Source organism: Hydra viridissima, unplaced genomic scaffold, assembly GCF_058129835.1.
Source record: "Hydra viridissima isolate aposymbiotic clone 2 unplaced genomic scaffold, HvirCarnegie_v1 scaffold_7, whole genome shotgun sequence".
NCBI classification, from domain to species: Eukaryota; Metazoa; Cnidaria; class Hydrozoa; order Anthoathecata; family Hydridae; genus Hydra; species Hydra viridissima.
In genome coordinates, this window is record NW_028324306.1 from 14,998,564 (window position 1) to 15,019,151 (window position 20,588).

The window sequence follows — 20,588 nt, forward strand, 5'->3', positions numbered from 1 at the left end:
TGAAAGTTCGATTTATTTCAAATGACTAATCCTGATGTTTGTTCATTTATTTTATCTTATGCTTATACTTTCTTTTCATTACAAAAAAAGTAATTTTTTTTTAAGCTTTAATTTCTTTTCAAACAGTACAAGTGGAAGCACATATTTTTATTTTTTATTTTTTTGAACTATTAATTTTTTAAGAATCTCTTTTTAAGAAATTTTTTAAGGGGAAGGATGCTTTTGCAAATTTCTAAAAAGAAAAACAGTTTTTCTTAGTTTGACTATTTCCGAGGTAAAGACACTGTGCGGAATACCCAGACTAAAGTAATTGCCCTTTTTAATTAAAATTTTGAACATACATTCACATCGGTATGTGAGATGAGATGTTGAAGCAGAGTTAAAACTTTTTTTTATAAATTTCTTAAAAACCTGTTTAAAGGTCTTACTTTCTGGAACATAAATTTTTCAAAAGAAAAATTTCTACATCCGGTTTATAACAGCATTTTTGATTACTATGTTTAATTATTTTGAAGATCATTTTACCCAATTTCAACCAAAGGCTATTTTTAGTCTTTACTTTGTCAAGCAACCCTCTGGATTCATTTTAACAAAAGTTCTGATTTTTTTTTTTTTTTTATATAAATTCATTTAAAATATATTTCAATCATCTCTGAAAATTTGATTGAAAATTTGACGTCACAAAAATGTTTTTTTTCTTCTGAATTCTAATACATGGCCAGTTGATATACCAAACGCTTAAACTAAATCTATTAGGCTGTATACAGAGCCTACATACGAGTGCTTTTTTTTTTACTTACTTTGCAGGAGGATTGGAAAAAAGAACTATTTCAAGTTATGTAGACATGAAAAATTGCTGTTAGCTAACAAAATAAGTATCTCTGAGGAATTTAATATTAGTCCGTATGAAACACAATACATTCATAAAATTTATCAAAACTAAAAATCTTTTATTAGTTGAAAGTAAGAATCCTTTCAAAATATAACTATTGTGATGTGGCGTCATTATGGCTCCAATTTCCAAACTCGTACATAGTCTACTTTTAAAGCTACATCGTTTCCTTTCCACGTCGGTAACCATTGTTTTCGATTTTCCCAGAATTCTTTCATTGCTTTTTGACCATTAGAATTGTTATTCCACGGTATTTTTGGCCGAAAATTGTCATCGAAATATCTGTTTGTTCCACCAACGGCCGTATTTAAAATGATATAGAACTCTTGATCAAACGGTGCCATCTTGGTTCCGTATTCCCATGGATTGCTTGCATTAGCTAACTTGTGAAACTCTCCGAATTTCCAGAAACCTTCTTTTCCAACAGATACGTTCAAAGACAATGAATCATCAATGTAAAAAGATATATCATTTTTAGTCCAAATCACAGTGTATACATGATAACTAGAGGCAAAAGAACCATTTTCTTTGCCTCGACTAACAAAAGTTTTCATATGTCCATTTTGTGGATAATACGGACCCCAATGTAGGGATTGAGAAACTCTTTTATTTCCAACTTGAGTTAGATCTTTGTCGCTCATTGTCAGATTTTCGTTTCCTCTAGACTCCATTAAGTCCATCTCTCCAGATGCTGGCCAATCCCCATATACAGAGTACTTCGGCATCAACCAAATTGCAGGCCATATCCAATCACCTTGCGGAAGTTTCGCTTTAACCTCTACTTTCCCATACTTAAATGCAAATTTATTTGCCGTTCTAATACTTGCAGACTGAATAGGGTTGACTAAAGAATTTTCTGAACCTTTGCGCTTACAGCCACTTTCTAAGTTTGATGTGCATGTTGTCCAAGGTGTGCTCCCCCATAGATTTAACGTTCCATTGTATAGAAACTCTTCTCCGAAAGTATCTTTTGTTAATGTAGGTTTTAAGTACAATATGCCATCTTTCACAAAACTATTTGAACGGTTATTAGTATAATATTGAAACTCATTGTTACCAGTTGGCGAAGCTGTCCTTAAATGCTCCCAAACAGTAAAATCAAAATCGTGGAAATTATCTTCAAATATCATACAGGGGTATTTAACACATTTCTTGCTATCTTTTAGAATTGCTAAATATACGATATTAAAAATAAAACTGACCAAAATGATGAGGGTAAGTAGCAGCGTTCTATATTTCATTTTCTCTACTCGTCTCCAGGTTTCATAAAAACTATATTTGACATTTAAAAATTGACGTTTAAATTTGATATAAAGTTATAGTTAGCAAATGTTTATAATGTAAACCGTCGAAATGTTTCATTTTCGGCATTTTTATGTTTGCTGTATGTTTGTCGGTGAAGCCATTAGTTTACCGTTTCCTAATTTTAAGCTGCACAGCGACCAGTGAAGAACAAACGCATTTCGCTGTGCAGCATAAAATTAGGAAACTGTGCATACTTTGAATTTATATATATAATATATAAACTTTCAAGTGAATTTTCAAATTTGTGAACCCAATTCATTTTTTTTAGGAAGAAAAGCCCTTTGTTTTTTTTACATAACTAGATTTTATTAACAAAATTGTTAACTTCGACTTTGAGATATTAATTTTACTGAATAAACTTAATTTAGCTGAATTTGACCTCAAATTCCGAAGGTTAAGTCAAAATCGTCTAACAAATTTAAACGAAGCTTCGCCAAGATATGTAAATATTTGTGCGCCACAAAGAGTTTAATGCCTAAAAATACTCCTAAACACGTTATGAAAAGAGAATATAAATTACGTATTAGTTTTGTGCACAGAAACTTCCTAAGAGGAACGCGTGTAGTACTCCCCCATCCCCCCTCGTTCGGACACGATAATTTTTCTGCTTGCTCTTATTTCTTAAATTGTTTTTAAACCCCGTAAAAATTAAAAATAAAAATATATTCGATTAAGAGGAAGAAAATTTATTTGTAAACAACACTATTTTAAAATTGAAAAAAAATAAACTCGGTTTTGATAAAATGAGTTGATAAACATCAACATCTCAAACCATCATCAAACAGAATAATTAGTCCTCATAACCATTAGGGAGTGCGTTGTTGTGACCATGGAAAATTGAATGGTTTCCATCTCCCCATGGAAAAGGCTACAAGAAATATTTAAAAATAAAGTTAAGAATAAGGTTTAGAATTAACCAAAGAATCAAAATTCTTAAATTTGTAAAGATTTTTTTTTTTTTTCAATCATTTAACGCAACAACAACAAAAATCTGGCACCAATTTTATCTGTTATTTAGTTGTCTTTTTTTTTCAATGTTATTTTTGATTATCAAACAACTTTTAAAACCAAAAATAACAAACAAATCAACAAGTCAAACAACAGATAAAATCCTTGGTAGTTGACAGCAAAGACTTAAATATGCTAATAGCAGCAGAGACCTTTTTTTTAATTTTTAAAATAACTTCAGTTTAATTTTCTCTTTTTTGAATAAGAGTAAAGGCACATACCTTGTTTCTGATTCTAAGATGAGAGTAAGGAACAAACTCTGGCCTTTTGTGATGCGCTTTATGCTCAGCTTCAGTGGTGTATACATGGTAGCTAACAATACCAATCAATGGAAGAGCACCAAATAGTGCTAGGCGTTTCCATAGTTTTGCAGTCTCTGAAACAAAAAGCAAAAAGTTGATTATCTTTGGATAAAAAATCATTTTTTAGCTTTTTTTAGGTTTAAAATTTGAAGTTTTTATCCTTCATTTTCATAATGGCTTTTTCTAAACAACTCTACTTCTCCTGTGACATTAGATATCTATGAATACATTTCTTCTAATGCAAAATTTTGAAAAAGCAGTTCATATTTTTAATTTAAATTCTTTCAATTAAGATAATTTAAATTTGTGGTTGAATTTCTTTGATCATAGATCCAGATAGTTAAGAAAGTTTTCTTAACTATGTTCAAACTTTTAATTTTTGACTAACTCTAAAGAAATAATTGAAGCTGAAGATGTCATTTAAAAAAAGGATTGGCAGTTGAATTTTAACTGCCATTGCTTTTTGAAAATTCTGCATCACAGCCTGCATTAATAATATTATAATAATCCAAATGCTGCTGAGATAGAGCACCAGGCAATACCTATGACAGCCAACACCATAGTTGTCTAAAAATAGCTGCAACCCTTTTTCTTGTTCAATATTATCTGCAAGTCAATCAGCTTAAGTCTAGATTTAAACTCTTTGACTGATGTAGACTCCACTACCGATTCCAGAAAATTATTCCATCCAAAGACAACTCTGTTTAAAAAGAAGTGTCGCCTACTTAAACAATTTTTAACAAACTCTGATCCAACATGATGTTTATAACCTCTAATATTGGATGCTGGACCTGGTGTATTGATTGAATACATTTTTATCTTGACTCTCTTCATATCAATAGATTCAAAACTTTTATACAATTTATATTGTTGTATAAGGTCACCCCTTAGTCTTCGAACTTCTAAAGTTGTTAAATCTAATATTTTTAGTCTTTGATTATATCCCAAATGTCTTAATTCTGGTGTCAATTTAGTTGCTTTTCTTTGAACTTTTTCAAGTTCTTTGATATCTTTTTTATAACAGGGATTCTAAGCTTGAATCGCAAACTCCAAATGAGGTCTAACGTAACTGTTTGTAAAGAAGTGTTGTCTACTTAAACTCTGATCCAACACGATGTTCATAACTTCTAATATTGGATGCTAGACCTGTTGTATTGGCAAAACACTAATTAAGTATTTTGTATGCAAATTGCTTAGGGAGCTTTTTGCAAGAAACATTCACTAGCCCAAAATCAACCCCTATTGAGTAACTTTTAGAGCTGAAATTTTGCATTATACTAATTTATGATATTATAATGCTTTAATGCATTAGTTTGTATTAACTTTTGCCACAATTGTAAAGAAAATTGGAAGGGACTTTTTTCTCATGTGATAGTCAGCACCCTTATTGAATTAAGGCATAGCCACAGATCAAATTAATTGTATATTAACATTTTAAAAAATAAATATTTTTTAAATTAATGTAAAAAAAACTATTTGATTGAACTTTATTTTTTGTAGCTCTATGGAAAAGTAGAAGAAGAGTCTTATTTTCACACTTTCTCAATTTTAAATTTGCATTTTATGCACTCTAACAAAAACATAAAAAAGAATTGTTAAAGATTTTAAAAAAAATATATTTAAAGCAGAACCAGTTATATCTTGTTTTTCATTAGATTTTGATGTTTGAAATACATGTAAGTAGAAGGGGAGTCTTATTTTTCTCAGCTACAATTTTATATTTGTTTTCTATGCACTCTAGTAAATAAAACAAAAAAGAGGTAAAAAAAGAAATATTTAAAGCAAAACCAGTTACATCTTGTTTTTTATTAGATCTTCACATATTTGAAATAAAAAAAAAAACAAGACTTTTTAACTAAAGTAATTTTTTTAAAAAAATTTGCGTGTTTTGTTTTTATCTCTTTAGATTCAGTTCTTATTTGACCTTGTGCTATAATTTTTAAACTAACTTTTAAACCCACTAACACCCACATTTCAATACAACACATTTTCAAATAGTTAAGCAATGAAGTGAAGAATATATTAGTTCATTTTAGTTAATAATAATTGCAAATATAATATGTACGTGTATCAGATCAAAATTCAATTAAAGTTTGATCGTGTACTGGTAATAAAACGTAATGTACTGATAGAATTCTTAATTACCTTGACCTAGTATTGAAGAAATTCAATCACAACTTTAAGTTACCTTTACCAAAAGAGTTTTAAAACAAAAATACCAAATTAATATGCAACAAATAATTTGAACAATTTAAAAGGTTTGGTAGAATAACTTGGTTAAACAAGTAAGCTAGGTGGGTAATATTATATTATACCTCCAGCATGTGCTATTTCAGCAGCCATAGCATCATTGTAATCTTTTAAAGCTTTAGCAGCTTTGTCAGATGAGTTATGACGTACAGCAAGACGAAGAACTCGTGAAAATCCAAAAATACGATGCAGCATTTTAAATTTTTTTTGTGGATGCTAAACGACTCAATCAAATCAGAAAACCTGAAGTTATCGGCCCTTTGGTAAACTTTTTCTGGATATGAGACCCAGGGTATTCATCCGTTTTGTGATACTCTGGCAAATTGCTAATAGATTTGGCGTTGTTATTTTAAAATTTAGGAAACTGGTACTAGACGGGATATTTTGCAAGAAAATTGGATGTTTAAAAATGTTTAAGTTTAAGGAAAAACAAATTAGAATGTTTCCCAAAGAATCATTCGGTTGATCTACATAAGCATAACTAAACTTTTTAAAATAGTATAGAATGTCACATTTGATCACCGGCTGGACTGAAATATGTTAGCTTTAAATGATAAATCATCATCATCATCATCATCATTATTGTTATTATTATTATTATTATTATTATTATTATTATTATTATTATTATTATTATTATTATTATTATTATTATTATTATTATTATTATTATTATTATTATTATTATTATTATTATTATTATTATTATTATTATTATTATTATTATTATTATTATTATTATTATTATTATTATTATCATTATTATTATTATCATTATTATTATTATAACTCATTAAAGTGTGTGTGTGTGTGTGTGTGTGCGTGTGTGTGTGTGTGTGTGTGTGTGTGTGTGTGTGTGTGTGTGTGTGTGTGTGTGTGTGTGTGTGTGTGTGTGTGTGTGTGTGTGTGTGTGTGTGGAGAGGGGAGGAGGGGGTTGCGGTTACAAGAGCAACGCTTATTTTATTTATTTCTTTATGCTGTTATTGCACGCTCTCAAGGGGCGTTTTGAAAGGACTCATAAAATTAAAGTTGTTTACCAGAGAAGAAAAATGATAAAGATATTTTTTAGTAACTTCTTTTTTTTCTTTAAAATTCAGGTTGATCTTTAAAGTTAACTTTTCAGAAAATTTTTGGACTTATTTGTTTTTAATAAATGATGTGTGTCACAAAAGCATTTTGTTAATTTTTTTTGTCTTTTAATTCAGCCTCGCCTGTTTCCTAAGATATCGTTTTCTAAGTTTTCTTAAAAGCCTTTTACCTTTTATATAAGGAAAAATTTTCTTTTTAAATTACCTGTTAAATTTCAATAGCGAGATGGACACACAGACAGACGTTAAGAGACAGAACTTATGCTTAAGTTTTAGAATAGAAAAGTAAAACACGGAGAAGGAAAAGCGGAGTTGTAAATATTGTTGACCAATAAAATTTTTTCTTCTTTTCAATGTTTCTGTTATTCCATACTCTTTTGACCTTTAAAGACCCAAATTTTCTCTTTTGCTTTGACAGCCTTCCAATTTTTGTACTATTTTGGTACAATTTGGTTACGCGTTATATAAAGCTCAAATTAACTGGGTCACATTAAAGAATCTGGTTCAGAAAGACCATACACAACAAAGTGCAAAAATCTGATCTGAGAAAAAAAAGGTATCTGTTGGTAGTGGCCTACTCTGCATATGCTTAACTACCATATCAAATGAAAAGAGTTTATCGAAACCATTAAAATTTATTACTCAAAAGCTATAATAAAGATTTCTCTTGATATTTTACATCAAAATAAGAACGTGATACATCAAACCACTTAAATTTCAACCCCGTTAAAGTTTTAACCAAAATAAAGGATAGGTGCAGCGTTTATTACGACGATCATTAGTTACTGCCCAGAGTTTTTTCATGTAAAAGCAACACTAACATTTTACTGGTCTATTCACATGAAATTTAATTTTATACTCCGATAAATTCTATTGGAATATAAAGAAAAAAATTCAAGAAACCTTAAATATTTATACAAATATAAAAATATATGTAATACATATATAGGCAGAAATAAGTTTTAGCATGTTAAATCAGGTTTTGTGACTAACGACTGGCCATATAACAGCAAGGTATAAATTAGAAATTAAATTCAGGTGTATATACATATATATATATATATATATATATATATATATATATATATATATATATATATATATATACATATACATATATATATATATATATATATATATATATATATATATATATATATATATATATATATATATATATATATATATGTATACACACACACACACACACACACACACACACACACACACACACACACACACACACACACACACACACACACACACACACACCTGAATAGTATCTTTATTTACTTTTGAACTTCATGTTTTCATTTTGAAATTGTTGTTGTCTTAAGTTGTCATATAAAATATCAAATAAAAGCAAGTTGTGAATGAAGAAACTACACCAACAGTTATTTTCATTTTTTTCAGTGTTTCCATGCAATTCTTTAACTAAAAAATAGAATGACCATTAAAAATGGTTAATTTCCAAAAATATTGTGCGAAAGCTAGAATAAATTATTAATCAAAACTTCTGAAGTTTATTTTAAAGTTTAATTTTTAACAAATTGAAAAAATCTGCATGACTATCATTCTGGAGTAGTCCAATTTCTAAGTAAATTTTAGTTTTGTAATTAATCCATTAGTTATAAAGTTAAAATTACCTATTGTTTGTTTTCTTCTTTTTGTGATAAGTATTAATATGCAAAAATATAAAAGTATGTAATTAGCAGTTTGAGTTGGTCTCATGTCTACACAGCTCCCACAAGTTTCTAGTTGTCCTTCTTTTATTACATCCCAAAATAAAAGATGGGAACATTTATCTGATGCACGTCGAAAGCCTCCAAAATCTGCATGTGTTTATCGAGTAGGGCCAGCACCAAGAGAAGAAGTACTTAAAGATGGTGAAAACAATGCTGATATCGGCACGTTAGATGATGATATGGATGATCCAAATATATTGGAATCTGGTTTCAATAACAAGAAAAATAAAACAGCTGCAGCAAGCAAGGCTCTTATTATTTATTTATCTAAGATGGCAAACAAAGGAAGTAAAGAGACTGTGGATTTTCGTTTCTTGGACTCATTAATTTTAGGAGGCGCAAATGTAAATGTAACAGATAAGCATGGTCAAACTGCTATGCATGAAATTGCAAGAAATTGGAACACAGATGTAGCAAAATTTTTTATTGATCTAGGAGCAAATGTTAATCAGGCAGATAAGTGGGGCAGATCACCACTTCATTTAGCTTCTGCTGTAGATCATTTTGAAATGGTTAAGTATCTGATTGATAATGGAGGTATAATTGTTTCTATTTTACTGTTTCTATTTTTTATAGAGATGTTAATTGGTTTCAAGTTTTTTTTTATTTTAACTTTTTTTACATAGCTGATATACATAAAAAAACAAAAGGGGAACAACAAACTGCTATACATTATGCAGCTAAGTACAATGCTGTTGGATCACTCAAAGTTTTAATAGAAAATGGTGCAAAACTGAGTGATAAAGATTATAAGTTAAGAACACCTCTATTTATTGCTGCAGAAACAGGTAACAAATCTTATTGATTCTTTCCTGCATATTTAAGTTATTTGTAGCCAATATTTCTACTTCTGAAATAATATCTTTTTTAAATATAGTTACAGTACATGGATTCTTTAACTAAAATAAATATTAAATGGTGTAAAATATCAAAGAGAATAGTTTCATAAAATCACACTTATTTAATTAGTTGTGTACAACTATTTAATGTTGTTTTAGCTCAAGAAGATTCTACTCGATACTTAGTTGACTATGGTGCTCCAGTGGGAGTATTTGATGATACAGGGATGTCAGCTATATGCATTATTGTGGAAAAAATGCCACATATTGCATTAGATGCTCTTAATCAGTTCTTGGTTAATGACCCTGCATACCGAAAGAATTACTTTTACTTGAATTACTTAGAAGGCAATCCTGTGAACTGGGTAAAAGCAAATGAACAGTTTGATCAATATGGAATTCCAATTGTTTCTGATGACAAGACGGAAAGAAAGAAAAAAAGAAAAATGAAAAAATATGAGTGTCCCATTAATGCCTTAAAAGTAAATTTTAAAATTGTTGCAAAAGATTCATTCTTCTAAAAATACTCCTTTTAGTTGTTCTGTTTTTTTTTTTTTCTTTTAAATTCTCTTATTTAGTATACTAGTTTTAAAAATAGCAAGGTTCAATAAATTTGTTGCATGAACCTTTCTTTGATTAATGCACTTGTGTTAATTTGATTATTCATTCAGATTTTTATATTTGTTTACTTTTCCTTTACATGACATGATGTATTTATTTATTTAGCACTGATTTCTAAAAGGGTTATGTAAAATTTATAACCTTAGAGAGAATGAAGTATTATCTTGTATTTGTCTTAGATGGCAGTAGAGTTAAAAGAGTTTGAGGTAATCATGCATCCTGTCATGCAACAGCTGATAAAGCAAAAGTGGAATCAGTTTGGAAAAATAGGAGCTCTTCTTGGTGCTTTGATACATCTTACATATATAATGATTTGGACATGGTTAGCAATTTTTCTTCCTCGTGGGAATGAAAGTTACTATAAAAATGGTATTTACTGGAAGATACCGATTGAATTGATAGCTGTTTTATTAACATTCTATTTTATATTCAAGGTTATTGCACTAATATTTGATATTATAATTTGAATGTTGATTTATAATTAATGGTGTTTCTTGACAAGCTGTATAACCTATTATCTCTGATTTTATTAAAAATTATGCTCATATAAAATTATGTTCATATTCATAAGACAGTTAAAGAAGTAAAATTAATGGATTTCACCAAAGACTGTGTAACTGTGTCTTTAAATATAATTTCCAATTCAATAATAGTCACACACACATAAAAAAAATTTGAGTTTAGCATTTTTATTAATTTTGACTTGCAGAATCTGTATATTATCAATTTTTGATTAACAAAAAAATTTTCAAAATTGATCAAATATTACAATTATCTAAAAATCTCAGAATTTAAAATGTTTTATTCATAAGAGGCAAGTTTTCAATCTAATTTGATTTTCTGTAAACTCGGTCTACATTAACCTTTTAATCATTTAAAAGAAATGTTTTGCGTAAATATAAACTTAATAAATAATGATCTATCAAACCCTGTTTCAAAGCATTAATCTAGCTATGGTACATGTTAAGAAGAAAAAGGTGTGTCTCAGCATTAGCTGGAAAGATTTCAACTTCAAAGGATTATATTCACCAAATACTAAAAAGTAATCTACATTGTTGGGTATACAAGAAAAGGAAGGAGCTGCTACTTAATGATAGTTAAAGTAGTTAAATTTGAAAACTGGGTGTGAAACAATTTTCAAAAATAAGATACATGGATTTTATTTTTTGATCGATTTCCTCTGTGGACACCTTTTATAAAAAAGGTATCCATAGAGGAAGTTTAATTGGTGCTTATGATAATGATAATTTCTATTCTGGTTGTGTTCATGGTGGTTAACTTAAGAGGCTCATTTGTTGTTAAATCTCCTTTGTTGTTAAGGCGTCCAGAGTTTCAAATTTCTGGTTTTTTAACTAGCTTGCATATAGAATGGGCATTCATGTTGGAATCCCCAAGAACCTATCCTGAATTTTTTTTTTTCGGACCAGGTAATTAAACAATTTTTGATCATTGAAATGTAGGTGTCAGTGTTGAATTTTTCATCTTCTGTCACAGAAACTAGAAGTGTTATAGAAATAAGCCATAACCAATGATATTGGAAGGGTACTGTCTCATTGGAGTACTCCTTATTTCAATGGATTGCTTCTCTGGATTCACCTCAAACCCAGTTATAGTACTTATTTGGCACACTTTAAACTATGAATTTTTCATAAGAGTAGACAATAGGGATGTAATGGTTGTTAATGAAGCTGAAAAGCACTAAGTCATTGTCTTTGTACTTTGAGTATAAGTCATGTCTGGTATATCCCAAAATAGATCTCTTATGGTTTTGTCATGACTTACAGTCAATAGAATTCCTCAGTTTTATTTCAGACTCTAGACGAAGCAGTTGGGCTGCAATCAATTCAAGAAAACTTAAAAGTGAAAAATTTGATGGTGCCATTTAAACTGAAAAAGAGAAGGAAGATTCTTCACCACAAATGAAGAAGAGTTTTTAGTCTATTGTATAAAGAACAACAACAGGTAATATTTACACATGATTAGGAAATAAAACTTTTTTCTCAAGATTTGTCAAGTTGAAAGGAAGAAAATCTGTTCTTATGAAGTTGCAGGGCCCATCCAAGCAACAACAGCAAAGACATTCTGTAGTTGCGAGGAAGAATATACATGTGACTAGACTGTTTGTGCAGCAACCAAGAATACCCATGTTGCTATGTTTTAAAATCTACATACAATAAAGCATTATGGCAAGGTGAAAAGTTCAAATTTAATAATGATCAAGCCATTTTGTGATATTGAACCAAAGAAAATCCTTCAGTTTGAACTTGATAAAGATGACATTGAAGATGATAATGCTGATGATTGATGTTAACGATGATTTAACTGTTGACAACCTGAGTGATGCTGACAAGATGATTGATGATGAGCTGACATCTGGGGAGAAGAGAGTCAAGTGATGATAACCAATATGATCTAAAAACAGTTGATTGTATTGGTAATTGTTGATGTATATGGTGGAGAATTAGAGTTAAGCTTGTATATGGTGAAGAAAGAGTTAATATGGTAAAATTAAGGTGGTTAAAAAAGTAAAATCAGCTGGATTTATCAAAGTTTCAAACATTTGAAGTGTTAAGTTAATTGTTGTCAATATTTCACATTTTTTGTTCAAATTCAAATGGATAAAAAAGGAAGAGTAAAAAGAATCTTACAAAACTATTTTAAAAAGGTAACTAGAATTTGTGATTAAAAGTCAGATTAAAAAGTGTTGAAATTAAAAACAGACAATTGATCTTAATAATTTATTTATAACAGTTCTTTTGCTTGTCATTTAAAACAACGACCTACCTTCATTTGATAAATAAAGGTGGGTCCTGAAGGAAAAGGATTTAGATTTAAGGGATTGGAGAAACCTCAATAAGGTGAACAACTTCATGATGGACAAGAGATCATATCACTTTTTTAAGTAGACTTTGATATTTTTGGTTTATTGATTGATTTCTTTCAGAATGCTACGTGAATGCATTCTGTTGTTCCTGACTTAGAATTATAGTTAAAATGTTAATATTCATATTCTTTGTTCATTACGTGCTCTTTCAAGTTTGTTGATGTTATTTTAAAGAAAAACTCTCAAAAGTAATCACTTAAGTATGTTATATAGTTTTTTTAAAATGGTACCTCAAAATACTAGGTTAAGGATCTCAAAATGCTAGGCGTTATGAAAATTGATTTTGAGAAAATTGGAATTATTTTAAAAACATCTTTCCCAAAAGCAACATTACTGATAACTCGTTTTCAAAAGATCTTGCAAAATTTAGAATTCCTTGTAAAAAGTTTATTGATGGCTAGTAGACCTTTTTTCAGGTTTTCATTTTACATTTTATTCTTTATCCACATTACTCTGCATTTTCAATACATAATAGAAAATAAGGGTTCTATATAGCTTAGTTTAAAACTTGACATTTTGAGCTCCCACTGCTTTCTGAGGTAACAGAAGCTAAAAGCTCTCCAAATAGTCTTTAAAAGGTCAAAAATTGCTAATTAAGGTCCTGTATGTCATCTATTTTATTAATCTATAAGATTAATACTAGTAGTATTGGAGTTAAAAAAGCCAACTTTTTGGCCTTATTAACTGCAATATTCTACTTAGGTAACTAAGCAAGACCAGAATCACAGAGCATTTCAGGCATTACTAAAAAATGTTACTAAAAAAATTTTTTTAGTTATGCCTGAAATTCCAACATCATCAAAAGGAACTCTAAGATAAGATATCATACTACAAATAAATTTTCTTTTTCAATACATTTGATATAAGCTAAAGAAATATATTTAATTTTTCCACCATTCAAGACCCTGAAACAAGAACCATGAAAATAAGAAACCATTTTCACTATAATCAGGGTAAAATGAGAAGAATTTTGTAAAGTTTGCAATTATAAAACACTTTTCCAAATCCTTTGTTACTGTTGAGTAGAATTTAAATTTTGTGAAATTTAACTGTTGGTCATGCAATATTTTGTGAAACTATTTATGGCTGAGTGTATTGGTGTTGTGTGTTGGAAGTGCATTATTTTTGTTTATGTTGATTAATAATTTTTATTTTTTCACAAATTTTTTATAAGGATATTATCCCTTTGCAATTTTTTTTTTTTTCTTTTAAAGAGAATTTCAATGCTTCTGTGTACACATTTTAGCTTAGTAAAAACTTACTTAACTCTCTAAAATTGAAAACCATTATGCAGGGCATACTCAAAAACAATCTTTTCCCTTTTAAAAAAATCATATCCAGACTGCAATATTAAAGAGCATTTAGAACATTCAATCAGCAATAAAACATTCAATGAGGAGTTTGATTTGGGTTTTTATTAACAGATTTCATTGTTATGCATTTAAACATTAATTATCTAGTAAAAATTAAATATAGTTGTCATTTATTTTGATTTTGACAATATCTTTTCTTTACCTGATGCCTATGTTTCAAATTTTTTGATATAAAACAAAATTTTGTACCTATAATTTTATGGCTCATTGTATTTTGAACAAAAAAGCTGTACTCTAGATGAAAAGAAATAATGGATTAAACTGCAAACTATATGAAAAGAAATAGTGAACTACAAATAATACTGCATCAGTGCAAGATCTTGGCAGAAAAAAATTAGATGTCGTATTTCTTGTACCTAAATATTTGTTTGAAAAGCAAAATTTATGAAAGTTCAACAAGGTATATTACTATCTGGCCAGAAATTACTAAAATATGATGAATACAATAAATTTCTAAAATTAACCAAAAATTGTTGAAAAAAGATAAAAAGCTTTTTTAGTTAGAGTTTGCTAAACAATATTTGTTTACTGTTTTAGATTTGATTAGAGTAGTTAATAATGCACTTTACATCCTGAATCTGCGGAAGTCATGTTTTAATTTTGTCACCAAATACACCAAAAATAACATTTTAATTGATAAAGAAATGTAAAGAAATACTTAAAGATGGTTTGTTTTAAATGTGAAGAATATCAAAGACAAAAGGGCTTCACATTTTTTTTTTTATATCAACTAATGAAATAGCGTCTTATAAGGTGAGGATTGCTGAATATCATGCGGATTTATTTTCTTTCTCAAAATCAGTTCCAGATGTTTTGATCATACTATAAAACTAAATTAGATATTAATAGTGAGAAGCAGGTCTTTCAGATGATTTTTTTCATTTGTCACAACCTGCATATAACTATTGGCCAAAGTTCACTGGATTCTATTTACTAATTTCATATGCGAAATATATTTCCCATTTTTAATAAGTGGAATGATATATGCAATTAAAGGAGACAAAAATTGACAAAATTTTAACATCAGCATTGTTGTACAGTAGTTTTGTAGAAATTATAATTATGTAAAATGATATAAATTTATGTGAAATTATGTAAAATTATTAACAATTAATGAAAGCTTAGTACAGCACAGCAGGTTTTTATTTACAATAGACAACATAATGTAATAAAAATCTGTACCATATCTATGATAGCTCATCAGATGAAATATATACAAAATAAATATTATGAAAAGGTCATTTTTTGTAAATTAAAAATTACACCAAAATATTTCCGTTTCTGGCTGAACCAGTTTAAAGTCTGAGATTTTTTAACAATTGTAAATCTATTTGCTTTTAATAGGTTTTAAGTGTTTTATATAAAAAAAAGTTCAAACTTAACAAAAGTTCTGAGTTTGATTTTTTTCAGACTTTTCTGAGTTTTATTTCTTCAGAAATGTTATCTTATTGAAAGAAAGACATGGCGATGCACAGTGTTTGGTAAAATCCATGAATGATTTACAGTAATAATTGAAAAAGTACACATGGCTTTTGTGCCATTTTAAAAAACCTGTAATTCTTAGCTCAATGAAGATATTAGACAAAATGTTTGGATTTTTATTAACTTTATGAAGATGAACAATCTGTGATAGAAAAATCTCTGATTATAGGTTATCGCTTGCAGCTTGCTATTTTACCCAATAAAATTTAGTTGAAAAAAATTAACACAAGGTCAGTTAGTAAAGGACAATAATTTCTTAAATAAATGTTGTACATTAAATCTTTAAGCTTAAGATTTCAAAATTTTTCCTTCTTCAGCTATGATCATCGCCTCCAGACAAGGCCTGAATCTTTTGTAAGTGTTCTTGATGTACTTGATGGAGAATCATCCCATGACTTCCTAATGGATCAGCAAAGATTATTCTGGTTAGAATGTTGTTTGTAGTAAACCTCAGCCTGAACTTGAGCCCATATACAGAAGTCCAGAGGATTCAAGTTTGATAAGCTAGGGGGACACAAGTCTTTATACTATAAGTTAATACTCTCTCGTAGCCAGTTTTGGATTGAGTTTGCTGTATTGCAGGGGGCTCCATCTTGCATCAGAACATAATTTTGGTCATCCCTAAAGTTGGCTTGAACTGAAGGAAGGGCAAAGCTTCTTGTCCTAGTACTCTTAAAACCCTATTTTGAGCCCAGAAGACAGTGTCTTGAGAACAATGGAAGCAACCAAGCGAAACACCATTACTTAGTTAGGATGTTTTGTCTAACTGATAGATTTGATGTTATCTGGGACTTTCTCAACTTTTGAGGTAGAGAGATATCTATTTGTCCTGCTGTTGTAGACCTGATTCACTGTGAAATACTTCTCTCCAGAAAACAGAACCAGGGTTTTTTTCCTGATAATCTAAAGTAGCTTATTACTATTTTGAAGTCCCGATGCTTTAAGACGTTGAGTAAAAAGAAAATTTTTTTTCTGGCTCTAGATTTGGTTCCATGGCAATCATGAACAACACTCCTAATGGTCTTCTGCAACACATTCATCTCCTCTTGATTCTATCCTTGACATATCAGGACTCTTTTCATTAGTTTTTAGCTTTCTTTTGATATTACCTTCACTCAACAGACAATTGTTGATGTTGTAAACTCTCTTTCTGGATTAGAGAGCCCTGACAACTAGTTCTCAAATTTCTTGCATTTTTTTACAAGCGTTTTTCATAAAAAATAATATTAAAATTCTATAGATATTGGTTGTGGCTACCATAGGTAAAAAAGTCTGAGATATTGAGCTATATTCACACAACCTAAATTGAAAAAAAAATGTCACAGGTAAAATAGTGACCTGCAAGAGGTACAAACTTTTTTTTTTTTACATGATTTGATATGAATTTTGCAGTTATATATTTAAACAAAAGTTTATTTACTTCCAAAGTTTCTAAATTTCTTTCTTTTTTTTTTTAAAGCAAGTTTTAGAAAGCAAAACAGCTTTCAAGGAAAGGCAGCAGTTTCGATCTTGGAGAACACAACAGCTTACTCGTGATTTGGAGTTTTGCCACCCAAGATGGCCACAGGAAAAGATTTTTATTGAAAGTGAAATGAAAGCAACACGCTCAAAAAAAAAAAGTTTACTATCTGATCCATGGAATGTGTTCGATTTGTTAACATATGTTGCAGTGCTATTTGTTATAATAACACGTATACTTTATGTGGTTCGAAATGACCAGCTTACTGCAAAAATTCATTTGCGTGCATATACTTTTGCTCTCATCTCCATGTGGCTACACTTCATGAAATCCTGTCGGCCATTTCCAACGCTTGGCCCCTTTATTACAATGCTTGGTCATGTAATGGTTGACACAATTACATTTGCTTTTCTTTTTTTTGAGTTTTATATTCCCTATGCAGTAGGATTTTGGATTCTCTTTGGTGGTCATATTAATGCAAAGACAATGAAAGCTGCTAATGCAAAATCAATTGACTGGGAACTTTTTAATGATATGCTTTTTACAGTTTGGCAAGTTACTTTGAATACAGGAGATTTTTTCAAGGGTATTGTAGCTGTTGATAGTCTCATGGCACAGGTTAGTGAATTATGTATGCTTCCTTACTTCTTGAAACTTAAGTAGACATAGCATTTTAGCTGGTTATCCTGAACATTTCCACTTTTCCTTCTAAGTGGGACAGTATGTCACTATATATGCTAGTAGTTATAATTGGTTTTTAAACTTATAGAAAGATGAGATAAAATACTTGTAGTGATGATGATATCCTTTCCTAAAGTATTTTTTGTTCAGTTGAGCTGATTATATCAAAAGAAGCCATTTTATATATTAATTCTTATTTATAATTCGTGTAACCTCTGCGACTGTCATTCAAAATATCCTCTATTGTGAGAACTGCTCCCGATATAACTCTAATTCCCTTCTCTTCAATTTCTATACATCTGTAGATGTTTATCATGTGTTCCTCGAGTAAAAAGCAATATTATACGTGTTCATTTTATATTCTAAAAGTATAAACCTATTATCGTTCATGAGTTGATGTGTTTTACGTTTATAAATAAGGAAAAGGGTTTTCAGTCTATGTTTTTCATATCCTTTTCTCTCCCTTCACAGTATGGGGATCAAGGTATGTGACTCGCTTATAAAGAGCATACGATCAAATTTTGTTGTATTTAAAGTTTTCCTAAAGTTTTTTTTCTTTGTTTTCAGATTTTCGTTGGATCTTTTTTTGCGTTGTCGACAGTCTTATGCTTAAACTTATACATTGCACTGCTTTCAGAAACGTTTAACAGGGTCTATCAAAATGCAAAAGCTAATGCTTTACTGCTTCAGGCTAATACAGTGCTACAAATAGAAGCTTTTCTACCTAGGAAGCGTGCTAAAAAAGCTAACGATTATATCCATTCAGAATGTGCACCGTTGGTGAGTATTTCCCTTTTTGTTTAAAACATTTAATTGTAAATTTACTCGGTTCACTCGTAAAAATGAATGGTTAAAAGTTGAATAAAAGTTGAGTTTCGTCCTAAATATTTTACTTTAATTGTGTATGTAAGCTAAATTTGAAAAATGTGAATGCGAAACTCAAAAAAGATGCTTTTGATATACTTGCATGTTTTCAGGTTATTTCTGAACCAAACGATGAAGCGGGTGTCACTGACAAAGAGCACTGGGAAAAAGTTGTGCGGTCTCTTTGTTTGCGCCTTGATTTTCTCAGCGATTTCCTGAAGGATTATTTTAACATTGGCAATAAAATCACTGCAATAACGCGAAGTCAGGCTGACCTTGATCGAGAATATTTGGAGGAATTGGAATATTATAGATTATTTGAAACCCTTTTTCAGCGTGATAAAGAGTTATTTGAAATGAAGTGCATATTGTACGAATTAAAATGCAGCGTTCTCTCCATTATTGGAGAACCACATCCAGTGCCACCAAAATATATACCTTTTCCAGATATTAACATAAAACCACCTGTTCGGAAATTAGCTAATTCTCCTATGAAACCAGCACTTGACTCACAAATGAAAAACGATGCTGTGTTTGGATCAATAATGGAGAAGAAGTGTTCAAACGAATTGGAAGATTTGGAGTCTGGTGATGGAGAAAATTTGTCAAGAAGCTGGGAACAAGTTTATATCTTAGACGATGAAAAGATGGCTGATTAATTTTTTTTTGTAATAAAAGGGAACTTTTTATATTTCTATTGAAAAATGTTTTTAATATAAAATGGTGAAAGTTTTTAATAAAGTTAAAATTTCTTAACCAAAATAAAACACAATTTCATTTCTTTAGTAAATGCTAAGTATTTTTTAAACTGGAAAAACAAAATTTCATAAAATATACGATTTAAGTCCGTTATAATTTCCTTATAAATGTCACTTACAATATGGTACTAGTAGATAATCCTGAAATAAATCTAAATAAAGTTAGAAAGCGCTGATGAACTGAAATTGTTCTGTCTGCTTTTATTCAGCAGACAGAACCATTTCATCAATATTAAACAACAACTATAAACATCTAAACAATAACGATAAGATAAATAATTCCTTCCAGAGCCAAAATTTATTTATGCTGGAAATCAAATCAAATATTGCACAGTTATAAAAAAAAGTTAACTTTTTTTGAGTGGTCTCTTAAACCACAAAGCAATAACCGCATTGTAATTTCAAAGCCGACGATCAAAACTTTAGGTGGTGCTTTCTTCAAGGATTATTTCTTCTGATTATTTATTATATAAGGATTATTCCTTCAAGGATATACTTTTATTGCATGCAAAAAAGCATTGTCAAAACTCGGCAAACTGACCGCTAAGTGCAACTCTAAAGTTTTTTGTTGAAATAAACATAAGGCTGTTCTATTGATATCTAGAGTAGGCCACGCAGCAATCGTATGGTACACTTTCTAGCTTAGTTAAATACTCCTTGGATTTCTAAAAATTTAGTAGTCATTGTTTCTTTAACTTATTCTAACTTAAGAATTCTATAAGTTCAGTTGGTGTTTAACGAATAAAATCGAATTATTTTCCGCCTAACTAAGGAACACTATTTGATTACATTTTTTATGTCACTCTTTTCACTTCTAATCTGACAGAGAAGCAAAGCCAATAAACATGCTCCCTCCATTGTGGATTTTCCAAGTTTTATTTCTTTATCAACGCAAAAAACTTCTTTATTTTTCACAAATTGTGTTATTTTTTGCCTGATCTGAGAAATTAGTTAAGAAACTGATTAAAAGAAGTTCAACCACACTCTATGACAGCTAGAGGCAATATGGCTGCAACTTGACTTGATCGAAAAAACAA

General features: G+C 29.6%; 3 protein-coding genes across 3 annotated transcripts; 1 reads left to right on the plus strand and 2 right to left on the minus strand.

The window, feature by feature from the left end:
- Nucleotides 1-864: 864 nt before the first annotated feature.
- On the minus strand, nt 865-2,264 carry LOC145184323 (beta-1,3-glucan-binding protein-like). Its single transcript, XM_080059961.2, has one exon. The coding sequence runs from the start codon at nt 2,131-2,133 to the stop codon at nt 1,006-1,008; it is 1,128 nt and encodes a 375-aa protein (XP_079916087.2). The 5' UTR covers nt 2,134-2,264; the 3' UTR covers nt 865-1,005.
- Nucleotides 2,265-2,867: 603 nt separating this feature from the next.
- LOC145184325 (cytochrome c oxidase subunit 6A2, mitochondrial-like) lies at nt 2,868-6,067 on the minus strand. Its single transcript, XM_090093980.1, has 3 exons — nt 5,823-6,067; nt 3,427-3,581; nt 2,868-3,065 (listed from the first exon to the last, which is right to left on the minus strand). Exons 1-3 carry the CDS (start codon nt 5,950-5,952, stop codon nt 2,988-2,990), a joined length of 363 nt encoding a protein of 120 aa, XP_089950106.1. The 5' UTR covers nt 5,953-6,067; the 3' UTR covers nt 2,868-2,987.
- Nucleotides 6,068-8,478: 2,411 nt separating this feature from the next.
- Nucleotides 8,479-19,560, plus strand: LOC145184018 (uncharacterized). Its single transcript, XM_080059560.2, has 7 exons — nt 8,479-9,127; nt 9,217-9,378; nt 9,589-9,911; nt 10,230-10,484; nt 17,249-17,866; nt 18,497-18,709; nt 18,907-19,560. The coding sequence occupies exons 1-7, from the start codon at nt 8,575-8,577 to the stop codon at nt 19,450-19,452; spliced, it is 2,670 nt and encodes an 889-aa protein (XP_079915686.2). The 5' UTR covers nt 8,479-8,574; the 3' UTR covers nt 19,453-19,560.
- The last annotated feature ends 1,028 nt before the right edge of the window (nt 19,561-20,588 follow it).